This window comes from Saimiri boliviensis, chromosome 18 (assembly GCF_048565385.1).
Source record: "Saimiri boliviensis isolate mSaiBol1 chromosome 18, mSaiBol1.pri, whole genome shotgun sequence".
Lineage (NCBI taxonomy): Eukaryota > Metazoa > Chordata > Mammalia > Primates > Cebidae > Saimiri > Saimiri boliviensis.
In genome coordinates, this window is record NC_133466.1 from 1,726,545 (window position 1) to 1,747,247 (window position 20,703).

Sequence of the window (20,703 nt, forward strand, 5' to 3'; positions counted from 1 at the left end):
TGGCAGCCCCCAGCACTCCACCCAGACAGGAGTAACTCCCGCCTGCCCCTCTCCGGCCCTCCCCTCCTGCCACTGCTGACCAGCCCATCTCCATGGCCTTCAGCCCAATCTCAGGAGGGACAGGGACCTTCCAGAGAACAAGGAGCACCACAGATCACAGGGATGGGGGGACGTTTCCACTGCTGGTCCCTGTGCCCACCTCTGCTGTTCTGAGGAACGGCAAATAGCTCACTTCAGCTTCCTTCTCCCACGACCTGAGGGTGGACATTCAAAACCACAGACAAACCTGCCGATGGCCAGAGTTCTCAAAGTGCCACGTCGGACAGACCCCACCCTTCAGACTACACCATCCACCCCAGGCAGGGGCTCAACATTGCCCCCGAGAGAAGGCAGCCCCAAGAGCAGCGGAGTCAGCCTGTGCACGGCACCCACAGAACGCTCAGGCCCCTCTGCTCCTCTCAGCAACCCACTGACCCGAAGAGGCGGAGTCCCATGGGATGTGGCCTTGCAAGCAAGTATCATGGAGCTGATACAGATCAGAAATGTCAGCTTCAAACCCCACAGGAATCTCTCCACGCCCACCCCAATGTCAGCTCACCCCACAGAGAACCTCCAGAGTCCCCACCGGGGCAGGGCTGATAGCGGATGCTGCAGGTGCTCCAAGAGCGGCATGGCTTCTTGCTGTCCTGGGAGCTCCCAGCCAGGGACACGAGGTGAGAGAATGGAGAAGCAAGAGACAGATCCTCCATCGTCCCCATACACAGCATGGTCGGGTATGCAGGAAATGCCAAAGCAGTGACAGCTACTGGGACTGAGGGCTTCTGCGAGGCCTTGAGGTGCAGCCAAGGTTTGCAGTGAGGAGGTACCGGCAGCGCAACAGGGAAGAGCAGTCACAGCCAAGAGCGCTTGGGGGTGGCACTTGCTGCCCAGGGACGGTGAGGCACAGAGCACCAACGTCATGCTACTGAGTAGAGGAACCCAGGCTGCAGGCCAGAGGCACTCTAGGCCTCCTGTAGTCTCACCCAGCCTGTGTCCTAGGGATCTACCCAAACCACCCAGTCCCACTTGGAAAGGAGTGAGCCCCAGAGGACTGCTTCAGTCCTAAGTCTACAGAGGACAGACTCCCGAGGTGTGGACCGCCAGGGATGGTGCCCGGGAGCAGCTGTGCGGCTCACCTACAGGTGTCCTGCTCTGGGAGATGGCCAGCGCAGCTCCTGGTGGGTTCACTGCTTCAGGGGCCCCACCTAGGGAATCTCACAGGACAGCCTCCATGACCTGCCTACAACTTGGACCCGCACATCAGAAAACCACAGTGCCCAGGACTCGGCTGCCCACGGGTCCTGCCCAAAGGCCCTACCCACGGCTGCATAGGGTCTCTCAATGTGACAGGCCGGCCACGCGCCCTCACGGGGAACGGACAGGCCTGTCGCAGGGAGAGCACTCGCTGCACCTCCCATAAGGAGCGGTGTCCGAGGGTGGACCAGGAGAGCCCACTGCACAGGCTCGGCTTGGGCCTTGCCAGGCAGGGTTTGGAAAACACACCAGGTGGGGTGCTCTGGAAGAGGCTGCCAGAGGCGGGGCCCTGGGGACCTCCTAGGCTAGGCTCAGGCCTGCAAGTCAGAATGACCGCCACGCCCTGAATACAGCAGCGCCCGGGGTCCCAGCAGTTCCCTGCTCACCCCTACGTTTCCATTTGAAACCGCTCTGCTGCCCTCCCACCCCAGCTGTCAATGGGCGTGCAGACAGCCTCAGCAGGCCGCCGCAGCCAGGCCCCACCAACAGAACACGCCGAGAACCTTAAATAGCTCCAGCCACCAGCGCCAGGTTTAGAAATAGCAACCCACATGCTCAGACACCGCCCTGCCATCTCCCAGGCAGGAGGGCACCCGGAGCACATGACACAGACACCCACACAGCAGCCCCCCAAACAAGGGAGGGTCCCACAGGGCCACATGACCCCACCGTGCAGCCGGCCAGAAGACCTCTGCTGGCCACAGCACCCCCCGTGAGAGGGTGGTCCTGAAGCAGCTGGGTTCAGACCTGCAGGGGAGAAGGAGGGCAGCCCCTGGGAACCTCCAGGCCAGACCCAAGGTGATCAGGCCACAGGCTCTGGTGTGAAAGTTCCAGAAACTACTTAAACATCACCCCTGACAGCAGACAGCTCTGAGGAGGAGCCGTCACTCCCTGGGTGGCCGAGGAGGCTGCCGATCACTGTCTGGAAGACGGAAAACGGCAGGGGCCGAGCTTCCCGGGGGAGCAGGGGTGCAAGCGGCACCAGCCCAAGACGGTGGCCCGGGGACCTCGGCTGGTCAGTGGGATCCAGACCTGCACCGCCCACAGCAACCACACACGGCCACCAAAGCCCGCTTGGGCCAAGAGCGGCAAGAGCCCCTAAAGACCCTGCTAGCTAAGGCAAGGCCCTTTGCCGAGTCACCTGCCCGGTGAGTGATCGAACCTGCAGCAGGCCTGGGTGATGACACAAGAGGGCAAGACGGTGCCACGTGGTGTGCTTGGGCGGCTCTGGGGGCAGGGCCCTGCCTTTCTCTCCCAACATTGCTTATTTGTTACTTCTGTGATATGTGCAGACACGTGGCGTTTTCAATTAGGAAATGTTATTTTCTTCAAAAGTAATTTTAGGTAAAGGTGGATCCCTAACTTTCACGTCTCAGCCACAGGCACAATGGTGAGTGGGGCAGAGTGGGGGAGGGGGACAGAGTGGGGGAGGGGGCAGAGTGGGGGAGGGGGCAGAGTGGGGGAGGGGGCAGAGTGGGGGAGGGGGCAGAGGAGCAGGGGGGCAGAGGAGGAGGGCGCCAGAGTGGGCGAGGGGCAGAGTGGGTGAAGACAATGCCATTCACCCTGTGCATTGAGGACTCAGCACCTGGATCCAGATGGTAGAGCTGGGACTTGAACAGGATGGGTGAGGGGCCACATCCACAGCCTGTCCCTCTGCTTCCTCCATGGCCACCCATGACTACTCTCCCTGCCTGTCTCCCAACACGACACCTCAAGGTGCTGGCCCTTGGATGGCTGTGGGCTTCAGCATCACCAGCAGATGGGAACCTCCTGTGCAACCCAGATGGCACCAGCTGTGGTCTCATCTCAAGCTGAGTGAACAAGAGCCAGGCCACGGGACACAGGCACAGGAGAGACTGGCCGGGCCCAGTGGAATCTTCTCCTGTGTGTTCTGCTGCTGCTGCTGCGTGTTTAAACCACTTTTAAGGCCTTTAAATCCAACCGTTAATCCGATGAAGGCTTAGCCTGCTGCGCCATGCCCACAACACGTGTGCCCAGTCACTGCCACGTGCTCCAGGATGGGGACCAGGTGGGATCACCATGATCCTCAGGCACAGGTGCCATGCACACCTGCCTGGGACAGTCTCAATGCTCAAAGTTCTACAAGGATAAACTCACGGCAGTTCTAAAGCAGTCCCCGGACATCCTCCCTTTCGCAGATGAAGGAGCAGATCTCGGAAACCCCGAGGACGCTGGCAAGGAGGTGAAGGAGGACAGAACCCCAGACGCCCTGGCTGGCTCCTGACTCCCTCTAAGACAGGTGGAACAGCAGCATGTCTGGTCCAAGGCAAACACCTCAGCATGGCACGATGTGACGACGTGACTGTGGGCCTAAGAAACGCCACCAACAGGGCCACACTCCAGCAGGACTGGTGCCGGCCACACCTCCAACCCCTGGTCTAGTGTCTCGATGACACATGGCTCACAGGGATGCCTGGCTTAAGCAACAAGTCACTGGGCTCCCAACATAGCAGTTGGCATGCAGGAGCACAGGTAAGAAGGTGCGCCGCTCCAGCCGCCGCACCACGCAGCCGAGGCAGGGGACACACACGGAGGTGCAGCCAGCCGAGGCCATCTGACCCCAAGCCTCGCTGCCACGGAGCAGTCTCCACATAACCTCCCCATCCGCCTGCTCTTATTTTAATTTGGGAGTAGAAATAAGTCACATGTATGGTCTGCACAGTTTCTGTCATATCCCTGACTTCACAATTGTACAAAAAGAGATACTGGAAAATAGAAAATGAACCCATTCTGTTTTCAGAGACAGGCAGCTGGGACTGAAGCCCAGAGGCACAGGCTGGGTGGGCAAAGCTCATTTCCTGCTATTTCCTAGTTATCGTAAATGAAATCCCACAAGACAACCCTGCAACCCCAGAGTCTAAGGGACTTGAAGACCACCCTGTTAGCCCAGAGTCTAAGGGACTCTACTATGTGATGAGGAGCTGAGACTTCCCAAGTCCCTGTTCTGCGAGGCAGGAGGGAGACTCTGCGCCTCTAACTGGACTGTGCCACACCTGTGCTGACCTGAAAAGGACACAGCTCTGCTGCCCTCTGCTGGGCAGATCACCAGTGCAGAGGGATGGCCAGAAAGCCCAAGATGGTGCCCTCCACCGCAGGTGCCTGCGGGTGAAGTGAGGTCTAAGGAGGTAGGTGCCTGCGGGTGAAGTGAGGTCTAAGGAGGTACAATCACCTGGGCAGCGCTCTGTGTTGATCAGGAGAGCCAGCCTTGCCCAAGGGCTGGGTGCAAGAGCTCTGGGTGCCCCTGCACCACAGACTGGTGGCCTCGTCATCCAGTCTGACATGCCTGCAGACATGTTCCACTGCCGGCAGCAGCAGGCCATCTACAGCAGGAGGTGCAGGCGGCGGTATGAGCAGTTGTGGGAGGAGCAATGGCGGCAGTGGGTGCCCTGTGCCCGGCATCCAATAGCAGGCCTCTGCGGCTTCAGACGCTGCCATGCAGCAAGCTCTGGCCTGCTGCTGCTACAGGGAAGGTTCTGGGGAGTAGGTGGGGCTGGGACCTCACTTTGGGGACCAGGACAGCAGTGTGGTTGCTGCACTCACCCAGCTGAGGGGGCCAGGTTCCTGGGCCTCTTGGGAAGGCTATGGTGCAGGGCAACTGGGCAGCATCCCTAGAGTCCCTAGGGTCCACCCCACATCGGTGACAGCAGGGCCCAGGGCCTACAGCCCATGATCCACTCCCAGAAGCAACCCCATGGGCAGGGCCGCAAGCCATGTGAGGGGAGCCCGGGCAGGCCCTGAGCGCCAGGGCTGCACGCTCCACAGAACCAGCAGGAGTAGGAGCAGGCAGCCCAAGCCAGGGCTGGAGACCCCGGCCTCTCTGCATTCAGGGGGCCTGCAAAGGCCCCCCACCTCACCCTTGCAGACTGGGCTCTCCCCTTTCCGATACCCTCTCCAATCACTCAGGCCCTGCCGCCTTGGCCCCCTCTGGACCTTGGGCACCAACAAGCTCTGGGAGGAAGCCAAGGCGGGGCTGAGGATGGCTTGGCGGTGGCCTGCAGGGGCCGGACCCCATGCTTGCTCTCACACACCCTTTACCTGACTCCAGTCTCCCTTGGAGGCATGGGATCAAGGCCAGTGGTGTCAGCTGAGAGCAGCCTGCCAGGCCAAGTGGGCGAAATGAGCCCAGTGGCCCAAGCAAAGGTGCCACCAGCTACTGTAACACCACCGGCGCCCCTCATGACCCCCAAGCCGGCCACGGTGCTAGGAGTTCCCTCTCCAGCAATGGTGACCGGCCTCCCTCCGCCCTCTGCTCCAGGGGCCCCCAGCCTCACATGGCTCTGAGTCCACACCAGGCCTCGTCGCACTCTGCCTGTGTCTCTGGGCTTGAGTTCCAAGTGCCTGTCTGAAAACAGGTGGGCTCATTTTCTGCCATTTTCCGGTATGAAGGAACACAGAACTAAAAATCCAATTCTAAATGTGCTCCACGACCAGCTCCCCTGGGCCACGTGATGCCAAGGATTAGTGCCGTGCCCAAAGCTGGAGGATGCAGCCACCACTGGGCACCCAGCTGGCTGCCAGGCACTGGTGTCATACAGGCTCACTATGCCAGCTATAGCTGGCTGCACAGCACGCACAGCAGGTAGCACTGAGTAGGGGGAGATGGGTGCTCACCCCAGCTCTGTCACAGGGCCCTTGCCACCCCAGAGCAGGCACGGAGGAGATCTAGCCCCTGACATGGGATCCATGGGTGGCCACAAAGCCTCTGCATGCACAGCCTGGCCCACAGCAAAGCTGAGCCCTGCTGGGGAGGTACAGGGGTCTCAGAGAGCTGGGGCGGAGAGGGAACTCTGAGCCAGCCTCAGCCCTGACCCATGCCCTCCTTTTCCCGTGCGGTGCAGGGGGGTCTCAGAAAGCTGGGGCAAGGAGGTGACATTAAGCCAGCCTCAGCCCTGCACCCATGCCCTCCTCCTCCCGTGGGGTGTAGAGGGGTCTCAGAGAGTGGGGTGGGTAGGGGACTGAGCCAGCCTCAGCCCTGCACCCATGGTCTCTTCCCAAGGCAGGAGGCGAAGCCACAGCCTGCAGGCTGCAGAGCTCAGTGGGTCCCTCCCAGGATGCAGGGCCCACCTGTCATGGCAAGGCAGGCCCCAGGGCACAGGAACAGAACTGGGGGCGGATGTGGCTTCTGGGCCAGCTGGGATCCCAAGGGCTTGAAAGAAACATAGGCAAGATGCCATCAACTTGTTAGTCGCAGAGACAAACAAGCCCCACCACTTCCCAGGGCCAGAGAGGGAGAGGAGGGGTGCAGGTGGGCACGTGGGTGTCCACCGGGTGATGAGCCACAGCCTGGACCCTCCCCTGAGCCACTCAGCTCCTTGGCCAGAGATACAGCATGCAGTGCTATTTCTGACTCAGCCCAGGGCAAGGATGACGCGTGTGGGAAGGTGGTGTCACACTAATCTAGGCAGACAGGCACCCACGGGGCGCCACCTCACCTCTTCAGCCACGCAGGTCACTGAGAGGTGGCGGTCAAGTCACAGGATGCAGTATCTGTATGACATGGGCCTGCCCTGGGCCTAGGCCCCAGCACAAGCAGGGAGGGGTGGGAGTGGGGACCCAGGGCACCAGCCAATCAGGAGCTGCGGTGACCACACCAAAAAAAAACAAACCTGTTCCTGGAGAGAGGCATAAGGTGAGGAGAGGCCAAGATGCACAGGACCCACTGAGGCACCTGGATACCTTGGAGGCCCCAAGAAAAGGGGTTGGGGCCCCCAGACCAGGGCAAGCTCCTTCACCTGTGGAGCTGCTCCTCTGAGGGTCTGCAGGCCCCACCCATGGGGCCAAGCACCTCTGTCACCCTGCCAAGCTGGCGCTTCACATCCCAGGGCAGGGGAAGCGGGGGCTTGTTCCTCTGTCTGGCCCTCCGTGAGGTCCGACGGTCCCCTTCATCCAGCCTGGGGCTCGTCAGTGCAGAGAAGCCACAGCAGGTGGTGGAAGGAATGTGCACGGAAACCCTGGGTGAGCGCCACAGCTGGCGACAGTCGCTGGCGGCCTCGCTCCAGGAGGGCTGGGTGATAAGCTCAGAACGCCCCCTCCACAGGACAGCCACCTGGAAGGCACCTCAGGGACAACCTCCAAGGGACCATTTTGGAGGACCTTCTCCTGAATCCCCCGGGGGCACCAAGGCAGAAATCACAGTCACAGGCAGTGCATGAGGCCACTGGCTCCTGGCCAGAGCCACTAAGTGTAACCCCAGGCCAAGGCTCCTCCCCCGCACCCAAAACCCTGACCCTGCTCCCGGCTCAAATCATTTCCATCCTTGTGCCCCTCATGGTGGGCTATGGGAAACATGGCAAACACGAGCAGGGAGGGTCAGAACGGCCACACTAACGTCCAGTCTACGCGAGCTCAGGGCTGGGGAGCCCAGAACGACCACGCTAACGTCCAGTCTACGCGAGCTCAGGGCTGGGGAGCCCAGAACGACCACGCTAACGTCCAGTCTACGCGAGCTCAGGGCTGGGGAGCCCAGAACGACCACGCTAACGTCCAGTCTACGCGAGCTCAGGGCTGGGGAGCCCAGAACGACCACGCTAACGTCCAGTCTACGCGAGCTCAGGGCTGGGGAGCCCAGAACGACCACGCTAACGTCCAGTCTACGTGAGCTCACGGCTGGGGAGCCCAGAACGACCACGCTAACGTCCAGTGTACCCGAGCTCAGGCCTAGGGAGCCCAGAACGGCCAGGCTAACGTCCAGTCTACGCGAGCTCAGGGCTGGGGAGCCCAGGACCGCCACGCTAACGTCCGGTTGGTGTGAGCTTTAAGGTTTTTATGCACAAATAACAGTACGTGAATTAAGAAAAAAAATTCATTATCCAATGGATTCACAAAATTTTTTTTAACATATTCAATTATTTCAATAAAACATTTCTATGCTCTACTTTCATAAGGTGGTTCTGAAATGTGAACTCAATCTTCAATACTGTAATGTTCAGGCTTCCGCCCTCTCCCACCAGTGACTCTAAGTTAATGAGGTTTGAGCTTACAAAAAACAAAGGCCCAGGGTGGCTCAAAGGAGAGGCCACAGGAGTGCTGGGCAAGACCTCCGCCCAAGAGGCCAGATCTTGCTAAAGAGAAGTTTCCTGGTAGGCAAGAGGGGTCATGAGGGTGATGCCTCCCTAAATTAGGCGGGGAAGAGGGGACGTGAGGGTCCGTGTAGCAGGTGACTTAAGGCACCAGATGAGCCACAGGGGTTTAAAGGGAGAGGGCTAAGAAAAGACAGAGGAAAGGGGCCACTGTGTGAAAGAGCTTGGAGAGGCTCAGGGCAGAGCCAGGTCAGTGAGACCCATGACTCCCCTCTCCTTGGGGCAGCCTCAAAGGCCCCGTCGGCCGCCAGGGAATGCACAGCTCAGGCAGACCACTCATGTCAACCCTTCCTGGCCGGAAGGCACAGCTCCTCTCTGAAATTACCTGGCCTGGTCCTATCACCAGGTCCTCCTTGGACAGAAGGCGCAGGAAACCAGCACTGGTTAAACGTGCCTGGATCTTTCCAGATGCACAGCGAGGCCCTCAGCATCTATGAGCTGTGTCTGTCGCCACTATGTGAACAACGAAACTAAGGGTCAGAGAGTGCCCATGATCACACAACTTGTGCCCGAGGAATCAGGGCCGGCCCACCTCTGGGCAGGTGCGAAGCCCACTGTCGCCTGCCTTGCCGCCAGGCCGGCCTTGTTAACAGATGCAGAGCAGTCACCTCCACAGCCTTCATTGCACTGTTTCAAACGTTTCATATCAACTAACTCACCTCAACCTCGAAACTACCAGAACTTAGCAGGTGAATACTATTACCTTCTTTGACAGATGCAAAACCCTGGCCCAGAGCCATCAGGTATCCAGCCAGGGGCTTCCAGGCGGTGAGAAGCAGAGCCCCGGAGCCCAGGCTCTTCACAGGTGGCCCATCTTCGCTGTCACGCGGTGCCGCAAGCTCAGCACCCACACGCCAGGCCCTCTCCCTCCCCAGCCCGTGGCTCCCCGAGGCTGTGAAGACATCAAAAGTATTCCTTGTGTCCTCCGACTCCTGTAGATGAGTGAAGGAAGCTCTTTCCTGGATCTCTCCCTGCAGAGTGACTGGCCACCACCCTCCAGCCAGGGCAGCCAACTCTGTCAGCGCTGACCACGGTGGCCTGGAACTCTCTCAAACACCAGACTCCGTAGGACGCACAGGGGGCTGTGTTCCCTGCCGTGCTCCGACACTGGAGCAAGTGTGAGTTCCCAGACTCTCCCTGGCCAGGCTGCCGTGTGTGCTTCAGGGCTGCAAGGGGCACAAGCAGGAGACCAGGAAGGGGGGCTGTCCAGGCTCTGATGAAACTGACAGGACCCCGCCTGGGCTCCGGACCTAAACCCTGAAGAGTTACCTGTACAAAATGATAAAGAGCTTACCTTTGCAACACATAAAACACTTGTTCAAGAAAAGTGATCAAAACTGCCCAAACACAGACAGACCATGAGAGAATCCGCACACACAGAGAAAACAGTCAAACCCTGTTGGTCACCAAAGCAGCCCAAGTTCCTGTGGCTTCAATCTCCAGGCACAGGTGAGCCCACGCTGCTGCCAGGACCCAGGGCAGTTCCTGCGTAGCTAGGGAGACAAGATGCAGCCCAGGAGCAAAACCACAGCTGCAATCTACTCTGGGGGATCACCCTGAGAAACAGCCGGGGAACCTTTGCTCAAGGACAGTCAGGCACAGGTTAGCTGGAAAGTTGCCAAGATCCCAGATGTGCTGGGCATGAGCACGGCGACCTGCACACTCCAGACGGAAGCCTCACCTCCCCCGGCGGAAGCCTCACCTCCCCCGGCGGAAGCCTCACCTCCCCCCGCGGAAGCCTCACCTCCCCCGGCGGAAGCCTCACCTCCCCCAACGGAAGCCTCACCTCCCCCGGCGGAAGCCTCACCTCCCCCGGCGGAAGCCTCACCTCCCCCCGCGGAAGCCTCACCTCCCCCGGCGGAAGCCTCACCTCCCCCGGCGGAAGCCTCACCTCCCCCGGCGGAAGTCTCACCTCCCCCGGAGGAAGCCTCACCTCCCCTGACGGAAGTCTCGCCTCTCCTGACGGAAGTGACGCTCCTCACGTCCAGCTCCAGCCTCTGCACCAAGGCGCTGGGGTCTATCTTGGTCCTGGCAAAGATATTGGTGTCGACGAACGCCCAGTCCTAAGGTCCCCAACAATAAAGGAAGGAAAGAAGAGGTGTGAGACTTGCTTTGTGGTTTCAGAGGGAAATTAAAGATGAGGAGAAGATGAGAGACAAGAACCCAGATTCCCTAGCTTCTCTGCCCAGGAGGACCTCAGGGAAACAACCCTCACCTCCCAGAGCAGGAGCCTCCAGTCCCAGAGCTCCAGGGCAGACCTGCAACGCCCAGGCCCACCTGCTCCCTGCCTTAAATTACCAGATGGGCTTCACTCCTGGTTCTTCAGGAGTCAGGGTCAGTATCTCAAGAACCAAATTTCCTTCCCAACCGTTTTGTCTTATTCCTTCTCCAACATTCTCCTGTGTCGCAGGAGAAACCCGAGCTGAGCAGATGAAGGACGTGCAGCTCCCAGGCTGCGGCGCCTTCAGCGCAGACTGACCACATCCCATCGGCACCGCTCATCTCAGCGGCCTCTTTTCGGGTCTGCTTCTGAGCCACACTCATCCCTATGTGAAGATTTCAGATCCTCCAAGTCAGCTGCCGACCACACTGTGAGCAGACAGAAGCCCGGCCCACTCACGTGGAAGCCTCACTCACTGACCTTGGCAGGGAAGGCAGCACCAACCACAACACAGGCTTCTCAAGGGTGTCGGAGTACGCCACCCCAAAACACGTTACTTTGGCAAAGAATTATTTTGAGCTAAAGGCACTTAAAATACAGCAGGTGCCAAGAGGGCTCTCAGCCCCTCCCTTTTTCCTGAAAGGAGATAAAAATCCCCACAAGGAAGATGCACTCCTACACCAGAAGGAAAGTAACAATCTTATCATCAGGGACAGATCAGGGCAGCCAGGAGAGCTCTGTACAGACACACCTGGTCACACACCCATTCCCCTCCTGCAGCCTCTCGAGTGGTTTAGTTTTCTACGACTGCCTCTGTCAGCCTCTCACCCTCTCACAGAAGCACAAAGTTCCTCCCACTTCCTTGAGGGTGCATTTCCTTAGGAGGCTCCCATGTCACATAAAACTTCAACAAATCTGTAAGCTTTTCTCCTGTTAATCTGTCTTACATGAGTCTGAATCTCAGGGTCAACCTAAAAACCCTGAAAGTGAAGGTAAATGTGGCCTCCCTCACATGAGAGGGAGAGACAGAAGTGTCAGCCAGGACGCCAAGAGGCGCTGGGCTGGACTGCAGCTCCCCAGGCGCCCTCACCCACAGCACCTGACGGAGAAGCCCTTGCTCTCGTCCCCATGTGGCAAGGACAGAAAGTCGGTACATGGGAAAATATCAGACTTGCGGGGAGACAGTGCTGGCGACCACCACAGATGCCTTCTTCATCTGCTTGGCGGGGCAGGTGGCTAAGGCAGCGCAGGTAGGCTGAGGTCTCACAGGCAAACAGGGATCAGGCGGGGACAAGGGGTGGAGCGTGCAGCCTTCCAGATCACGAATGTGTGGCGGCATACAGCAAACGACTGCTTTTCCCGCAGTACCTGGGACATTCTCCACAGTGTTTCCCGCGGTACCTGGGACATTCTCCCCAGTCGCACTTTACACCTCATTCATGCATATTTTTGGAGCTTAATATAAAAAATGCTGGTGTTACACCATTTGAATGTCTTTCAAGGATTACAACGCCATTATCTGATTAGATGCTGGAAATCCTTTCTACCTGTCTGTTCCATGTTCAAGTTCAATAACTATATTTTCCAGATATAAAAGTTCTATCTCTTGCTTTTTTCTTCAAATTTGCCTAGTTTTTTTTAAAGGCTTTTTGTTCCTTTCTATGATTCCTGAATTATGTCTTCAACATTTTCAGGCTGGGCGCGGTGGCTCACGCCTGTAATCCCAGCACTTCGGGAGGCTGAGGCGGGCGGATCACGAGGTCAAGAAACTGAGACCATCCTGGTCAACATGGTGAAACCCCGCCTCTACTAAAAAAATACAAAAAATAGCTGGGCATGGTGGCATGCGCATGTGGTCCCAGCTACTCGGGAGGCTGAGGTGGAAGAATCGCTTGAACCCAGGAGGCAGAGGTTGCAGTGAGCCGAGATTACGCCACTGCACTCCAGCCTGGCGACACAGCAAGACTCCATCTCAGAAAATAAATAAATAAAATAAAATAAATAAAAAATAAAAAGTTTTCAGAGACACTTATTTTTGGGTTTCTGTCTGATAATTCTATTTTCTAATTTCCACCCAGGCAGGGACATCAGAACACTGGGTCCCAATCAGCCCCACCTCAGCCACCAGCAGGGCACAGGTTTCAAGGAGGGCAGGCGACTAGGGAGTTGAAGCTGCTCCTGCCGCATCTCCGGAGTCCTGACAGGGAGCTCCTGGCCAGGAGAGGTAGAACTCCACAGCTTTGCCAGACGCGACTCGCTTTGTCGGGAACTGGTGTGAGGGAGCTCACGCCTAAGGGTGCTGTTGACCAGGAAGGAGCTCTGGGTGGTGATGGGTGCAGAGCGAGGGCAAGGTGCCCAAAGCTCCTGGGTAGACAGTAAGCCCCTCTGGCCCAGGAACGGTTCCCAGGAAGCTGCATCCCGGGCAGTCTGGAGGCTGTATGCACATTCAAGGACGCGCCCTCCCTGGAGTGAGCAGAGGGACTCTGTAAGCGACTAGTCCTTGGCGGTGCCTCTCTGAGGGCAGAATGGAGGTTGAAAATGTAAGCACGCTGAACCTGACAGCCACCTCCAAGCCAGAGGTAACCAGTGGTAAAGGGCAAAAACTCACTGGCCAAGGAGGCATTAAGAATAACTGCTGACCAGTAACTTAAGCACATCCAAGTAGCCAGGCTAAAAGATAAAAACAGGAAAAAAAAAGAGCAAGGGGGCATATCAGAGGCTGCACACAGCCAGAAGGGGACAAGGAGAGAGGCCACATGGTTCAGTGTCAGGTCAATAAACAAAGTTCTCAAGCAAATACTAATTCCTGGTTGCTACAGGACTATCCAAAATGCCCAATTTCACACACACGCACATACACACGCAATGACACATTCAAAGAACGAGGAAAGCATGAGCCACCCAACAGAAACTGCTGTGAGAAGCCCACATGTACTCGCACGTAAAGAATTCATGGGAGCCATTATACACATTTCCAAGGACTAAAAGAGACAAAGAGACGGTGTCTAAAGAACGAAAGGAAGGTAGGACGACGTTCTCCTATCAAACAGAAAACATCAGTAAAGAGATAGAATTTTTTTTTTTTTTTTTTTTTTTTGAGACGGCACTTTGCTCTGTGGCCCAGGCTGGGGCAGAGTGGCGTGAGCTCGGCTAAGCACAGCCTCCGCCTCGTGGATTCAAACGATCCTCCCGCCTCAGCCTCGACCCCCCACCCCCCACCGGTGGCGGCGTCCCGCAGCTCACCCACCGCACCCACGCGGCGCCCCCACTCACCTTCCTCCCGGCCGAGGCCGGCGGAGGGGCCGCCTCCGAGGCAGGGGGCGCGGGGCCGGGGCCGGCCTCCCCCTTGGGCCTCACGGCAGCCTGGTGCACGCGGGCGCGCAGCCCCCTCACTTTCCCCATCTTCCCAGCGGAGCTCCGCGAACGCGCCGACCGGAAGGCGGTCCTGCGCTCCCGCCGCCCGGCGGAAACGCGAGCCACCGCTGCCGGGATCCGCGCGGGCGCCGGAAGTGCCCGGAAGCGGCTCCGGCGGGCGCAGGGTCGGCCTTCCGCCGACGCCCGGGGGAGAAACGGGCCGCGGCGCCGGGTGGCGCGGAGCACGAGAGGCGGGTTTCTGTGTGGATCGTGGGGTCCCAGGGCCGGGGTTGGGGATGGAGAGGACGCGACCTCCGCGGCGGTCGAGCTGGCCTTAATTCTGCGTTTGAGGCGGAGTCCGGCGCTGTGTCCGGGCTGCAGCGCCGTGGCGCGAAGTCGGCCCTCTGCAGCCGGGACCTCCGGGCGCGAGCCGGCCTCCCGCCTCGGCCTCCCTGGGAGCTGGGAGCACCAGTGGGCACCGCCGCGCGCGGCTGATTTTTATTAATGTTCTGCCAGAGCCGGGATCTCGCTGTTACCCAGGCTGGTCGCAAACGCCGGCGCTCCAGCGACCCTCCCGCCTCAGCCTCCCAAAGCGCTGGGATGGCCGGCGTGAGCCACGTGGCGCCTGGCCACCCTAGTCCGCCTGACCTTCCCTTCGTGTCCATTTATTTTTTACAGTGTTCCGTTTAGTCCTCAGAACAGTTCCTTAGAATCGGGTGTTGCTCCGCTTCCATGGGAAACATAGCAGCGACGGGACGGGCTGGGTCCCGGGCTCCTCTGACTGCTGGCACCCGGTGCTGTCTGTGCTGGGGTGCGTTAGGGAAGAGAGAGGCAATGCCTGTCCTCAAGGAGCGCCTCGTTCTCATGGAGCCACAAAGCTGGCATGTGGAGAAGAAACTATGGAACAGGTGCCGTTTGGGCGCCGCAAAGGAAGGCTGCCAGTCCACGCCAGCAGGTAATGGCCACACCTCTACCCTGCTTCCCCACACTGGCACCGGCATTCGCCTGCCCAGGATCCACAGTGAAAACCCATCCACACAAAGTGCACTTTGGAGAAGAGTAGCGGCTCCCAGGCAGAGCCACACAAGCCACACAAGCCACTCACAGCCCAAGGTGATAGCCTCTAAGATATACTCAAGGCTGTGCAACCTGGCTGGAAGTCGTGTCTACTTACATATTGAAAGACCTGTTTGTTGAGCATTCACAAGCCATTCTTTGTACTCTCCAACAAGATTTGTTCTCGACCAGTCTACCTAGGAATGCTGCTGGCTCTGAAAACTCCAGAGATGAAACCTGCAGAGGCTGGTGTGTCTAGAGTTCCTTCAGGGTGCCTTCAGCATCTGAACCCAGCGACTCTGGAGGTGAAAGGGCTCATCTTTACGTACTTTGGATGCAGGGGAATGTCTATTGTTTTATCCACCTGGATCCCTCTACCTGTTCCCTATTCTAGCTCGAGTTTACTTCATGGGATTGTCCCTGTTTTTAAAGACTGTATTTTTTAAAGATCAGCCTCCTCTTCCACTGCCAGCCCAGTATTTGAGACTGCTGTGGTTTGAATGTTGGTCCTCTCTGTTGAAATGCAATTGCTGTCATACCAGTATTAAGATGTAGTAGCTTGAAGACGCTACCGTCAGGAATGAATTAATGTTGTTATCATGGGAGTGGGTTTGTTGTCAACGTATTTTTTATAAAAGGACTAGTTTGTCCCCCTTTTGGCACACTCTTGCCCTCTCTTTGCTGTTCCACTGTGGGATGACACAGCAAGGTCCTTGCCAGTTGCTGGCCCTTCAGTCTTGGACTTCCCACTCTCCAGAACCATAAGCCAATGAATTTCTGTTCATTATATAAATTACGAAGTCTGTGGTAATCTGTTACAGCAGCACAAAACAGCCTAAGACAGAGACAAAGATACTCACCCATATGTTGGAAACATGCTTAGTGCCACAAAGAAAAATCAGCACTGAGACAAAGGATCTCTCAGCAAGCAGTTTTTTACTTCCTGGACTGCAGGAAGGGGACCCTCGCCAGCCATCTTGCCACAAGAGTACAACAAACTGATGAAAAGCGACACATTTATCCTTATGCATCTGGGGCCGTCCTCACTGCTGTGTCTGATCTCCACTGGCTGGAGCCAGACCTCACAATCTAAACTGAAACCTGATTGACTAATAACTTAAAACTTTTCTAAACAGGTAAGAGGCATAGGCTGTGAGCTGGGACATGCCTGTGAGCACATGCAGCACAGATCTCTTGGTTAAAGTACAAGGACAGAATGTACTACACGCCTGTAAGCATGGCCTGTCTACCAGCCACATGGGATAGGGCTTCAAAAAGAGTTACTAGCAAGTTCATTCTTTAACAAAAAAGGAAAGTTTGGAGAAGAACTTTACTTACCCCATGTACAAAGGAGGAAGCTTCAAAAGAAGCCATTCATGTATGGGTGGGGCTGCAGAAGGACCACAGCAGAGAATCCCTCAACGGTAAGGAACTGTGTTAATCAGGTAACCAATTAATTAAACAATTTTTAAGAGATAGGGTCTTACTCTGTTGCCCAGGCTGGAACAGTGGTGCAATCATACCTCACTGTAATGGTGACCTCCTGGGCTCAAGTGATCCTCCCACCTCAGCCTCCCGAATAGCTGGGAACACAGGCATGTGCCACCATACCCAGCTAATTTTGGGGGGTTTTTGTAGAGACACAATCTCCCTATGTTGCCCAGGCTGGTCTTGAACTCCTGGGCTCAAGCAGTCTTCACACTTCAGCCTCCCAAAATGCTGAGAAGATGGGTGTGAGCCACTGCACCTGGCCTCAGATTTTCTTTTTAAAAAAGTAATATGGGAAGCAAATATCACCTCCCTTCTCTTAGGGTCCTGGCTGGGCCTGGGAATTAAATTGAAATAAGGTGGATTGGCAGGAGAAACGTAATACAAATGTGATACAACTTTTATGTGGTCCAGGAGCCTCATAAGGAAGCAAAGACCCAAAGAAGTGATGAAACCGATGTGGAAAGTAAACCATATGGGGAGCTTAAGGAAGACGGGAATTACTTTAATGTCTGTTTGCACAGAATCCTGTCAGCTATGACTTACCTCCCTGTAGAGAATATTTCTTTGCGTGGTACAGCGAGGGCGTCTTTCACGTGGGCATTTTTATCTGTCTTCAGGAAGAAAAGGAGAGATTCGATGACACTCTTGCCTGTGCTATCTTTCAGGTGCCTTAGGTAGAAGTAATCCTCAGGTCACAGTGGCAGAGTCAGCCACCCTTTGATCCCAATGGAAACGCCCGAAGAGCTGTTTGCAGTGAACAGTTCCCCTTCCTCCCCGACCCTAGACCATAGTTGGCTCCCACTTTAAATCATGGTTACAGATTTCCTATCGCATTCTAGAGACTTTTATACAAAAAGAGTTTTATCTATGAAAACAATGTTTTCCGGTGATCCTGTGGTTCACACCAATTAAACCTGACTCTTCCCTGCTCCACGCCTGGCTTCTCTCATGTCATAAAGATCTTCACGTTTGCCCCCACTCCCCCGGCAGTCCACAGCGGCTGCAGAGGACACTGGATGTGGCTGTGGCTCCATCAGTTCCCACGTGGCTTGTTCCCCATCTCCTGCTGTAACTGACATGCTTGCATGCACACTGCCTTGCGCATACAAACAGAAGCTTTCTAAAGAGAAGCTTCAGGAAAGCCATGGCGATATATTTGGCAGTTGGTGTATGTACAAAGCTCAGGCCTGCCGCTGTCCTCCTGTTTGACCCAGGAGTGGCCAGAAGGCTCCTCTCCGGGCCTCATGGGGAGAAACCCTGGTCTAATGAGAGGCCTGGACCCGGCCTGTCAGGACCAAAGCAGCACGTGCGAGAATGCTGTGGGCCAAGAGGCGGCGGTGGTTACCAACCCCAGCCCCGGCCCTGCAGCTGACCATGCAGGTGACGCCTTGCCTGGGTGTCTCCAGTGCAGCTGAACATCAGGGCCTCTGCTGGACGGAAGCACCAAGTCACCACTCTGCCCCCAGGGGCTGGAGCTGGTAGGTGACATGCTGCACTCTTATTTGGGATTCTGCTACCTCTTTCTGACCAACAGGTGAAGCCTCAGGGTGCAGAGAGGCGGGTAGGGGAGGCCCCTGCAGACATGCTGGGCCTCGTGGGGCCTCAGGGCTGTCCAGACCGAAACCACGTGGTGCTGCTCTGCCCCAGCCATGGCCAGTGGTGAAAGGGACAGAGGGAATCTCTGATGCCTGCAGGGGTGCTCTGACCCCTCAGGAAGGCTGCCCAGGTGCCCACCTTCAGAGAGACCCACAGATGCCCCATGCGGAGGTGCACAGTATGAGTGCCGGATCCTTGCAGAGCCAGCTCTGGGCTTGGACCCCTGCAGGTGCAGAGGGCGCCTCAGGGAGGATCTCCACAGGTTCAGAGCCTGCCTCTGCCCTGGAATCGCTCCCGCTCCTGCTCTCGCCTCTCTGCCCCTGGAGTGGTGTGTGCTGGCTCTAGGTCAGTAGGAGGCTCCATTCAGCAATGCCTTTCAGCACGCCACCCTGACCATGTCCGTGGTTTCAGGACCACTGCTACGAGAGAGGACGCTGCTGTGGCTGCTCCAGCTTCAGCCCTTTCCCTGCACCAAGATGTCCCAGCGGGCAGCTGGGTGCTCACAGTTCCCATTGGGCCATCAGAGGAGGATCAAAGATCAACCTTCCCGCGTGGGCCCCTGCCTGCCTGCCTGGGGGGCTTCCTGCCTGTCTCCTGGTCCCCCGGGAGCTCCACAGACTCTGCCAGCTGCCGCTTTAAAGGTGGGAAGGAGTTTTCTGATCCTCTGGACATCCCTGCGGCTGGAGCTGTGGGCCGAGCCATGGGAGAGCCAGCCCAGCTCCCTGGGGGTTGGGGGCAGTGTCCCTCAGTCCTTTAGTAAAAATGCAGCAACTCAAGAGTCAGAAAACCTTGGTTCAGCCTGGGACAGGCATAGAGGTCTCAGCAGCACTGCCCAGGGGCAAGACCTAAGATCTAGTGGGAACTATGTGGTGTCCCCCGAGGGGCCCAGCTCTCTCCAAGAGCTCTGGGCCTAGGGTGGGGGTGGTTGTCAGTTCTGCCGGTGCAGTTCCCACTAAGTGATGGGTTCCTCCCACTTGGCTTCTCCCACTCGCTTCCCTCCTTCCGTGGAGAAGCCTGTACAGGTGTCACTGCCTCCAGGAAGCCATCTCTGATTTCCCCGGTTGAACCGTGAGACTTGCCACACCTCACATGGATCGCGCTTGTCCCTGGAATGTAACTAGGTTTCCTCTCCTGGAGGACAAGGAAGAGGCTTTCCCCTTGGGCCTCCCTGGTGGAAGCGCAGCTCCTGACATACCTGTGAAAGTTCTCAGAAAGATGGACATGGAGGAGGGATGTGAATAACAATCCTGGATGCCTGTGTTCCAAGCTAAGATGATGTAATGTCCCCAGAAAACGGGGAACAGCCTGCCTGCATCACAGGTCTGTTCCAAGCCCAGGCCCTGGGTGCCTGGCAGACTGAGCCCAAGGACTAGGTCCAGAGCCACACAGCACCGGGCCACACTGACCTCACCTGGGACCTGTGAGGGGTGCCCTGGGGCAGGACGGACCCAGCCTCCTGCGTTTTCCCAAGTCCCCAGTGGCTTCCCAGACATGAAGACCACAGGTGAGAGGCGAAACTGGCAGGAGCCTGTCTCCAGCCCTCCCCATCCCGGCCTGGTCCTGCCTCAGAGGTGGCACCTAGGACGTGCCCATGACCCGTAGACTCCACTCACATCCCCCTTCTCCAGGAGCCATGCAAAGTGTCAGCCAGCCAGGCCTCCAGAAGGCGGTCACCACCTGCAAGGCATTGCGGGTTCAGTCCTGCAACAGCCAGATGCCAGCACACGGCCCATGTCCTGTGCCCGATAGCGGGAGTCATGACCTGGCAATGATCCATGCTCCAAGGAGCACGGGGGGCCCTGGGGTCAGGGCTGCTCAGCTTCACCGGCCTGTCTGCCTCCTTCCAGATCTCCGGGGCTCACTTCCGAGACAGGGAGATGCGGCTTTGCCCCTGCCTTCCTCCCTCGGCCCTGCCAGTGCTGGCTGGGCAGCCTGGGCTTCAGAGCTGGCTTCTGCCCACACTTTCTCTGGGAAAGGAAAGCGAACGCATCTCAGATGTGTTTTTAAAAATCCTGGTTCCCTCCCTCTGTCTCATCGTCTGCCTCAGTGGCCTCCTCTCTCCGTGGCTCTTACCCCACACTCTGCCACTGCCACAGTTTCACCTGTGCAGGGCCTTTGTCTCCACCTGAAACTCCTGAAAATCTTGAAATGGATTTCTAGTTCCCGGAGGACCCAGGCAGCACATCCCCCTTCAGAATAAAGGGCATCTGGGGTGTCCCAGCACCTGCCCAAGCCACACCCCTAGCTCCCCTCCCTGTCTCTGCAGCCCGAGGGTCCCCTCAGCCACCCCAAGTCCCCATCTGGGCTCCTGCCCCGCCCCTGGCCAGCAGCACCTTCTCCACCCGGGCCCCTCTGCTCACGGCCCCCCTCACCTCCCCAGGGGACGGGATAGGGTGGGCAGGCCTTGACTCTGAAAGCCTCGCCCTGGCCTGGACCTTCCCAGAGCGCCTTCCCCGCCCTCCGCCGGCCCGGGCCCCGGCCCCGTACTCTGCTGCATCCTTCTCGGGGCTCCTCTGACCCATTCCCGAGTCACCTGAGGGCGCTGCTTCCCCGCGGCCGCCCTGGGTTACTGCGGGGCCCGGACCTCAGCCTCCGCGCCCGAGAGACCCCAAGAGACCCTGGGGAGCCCGCCGGGGAGGCGCGGGCTCTGCT

At 57.7% G+C, this 20,703-nt stretch overlaps 1 protein-coding gene and 2 pseudogenes across 5 annotated transcripts in view; 2 read left to right on the plus strand and 1 right to left on the minus strand.

The window, feature by feature from the left end:
- Nucleotides 1-14,028, minus strand: part of SLX9 (SLX9 ribosome biogenesis factor) — a 40,939-nt gene extending 26,911 nt beyond the window's left edge. The window contains exons 1-2 of one of the 5 annotated variants that reach the window (XM_074389455.1): nucleotides 13,828-14,028; nucleotides 10,348-10,456 (exon numbers count right to left, since the gene is read on the minus strand). In XM_074389455.1, coding sequence (XP_074245556.1) covers nucleotides 10,348-10,456; nucleotides 13,828-13,956 — 238 coding nt within the window. In that variant the 5' untranslated portion in view covers nucleotides 13,957-14,028. Of the gene's footprint in view, nucleotides 1-10,074; nucleotides 10,094-10,284; nucleotides 10,457-13,827 lie in introns of those variants that run through there. The other 4 variants (XM_039480602.2, XM_039480601.2, XM_039480603.2 and 1 more) reach the window with 4 other exon arrangements.
- A 77-nt stretch (nucleotides 14,029-14,105) lies between these two features.
- On the plus strand, nucleotides 14,106-20,260 carry LOC101036308 (uncharacterized protein encoded by LINC01547-like; annotated as a pseudogene).
- Nucleotides 19,333-20,251, plus strand: LOC141582072 (uncharacterized; annotated as a pseudogene).
- Nucleotides 20,261-20,703: the final 443 nt, after the last annotated feature.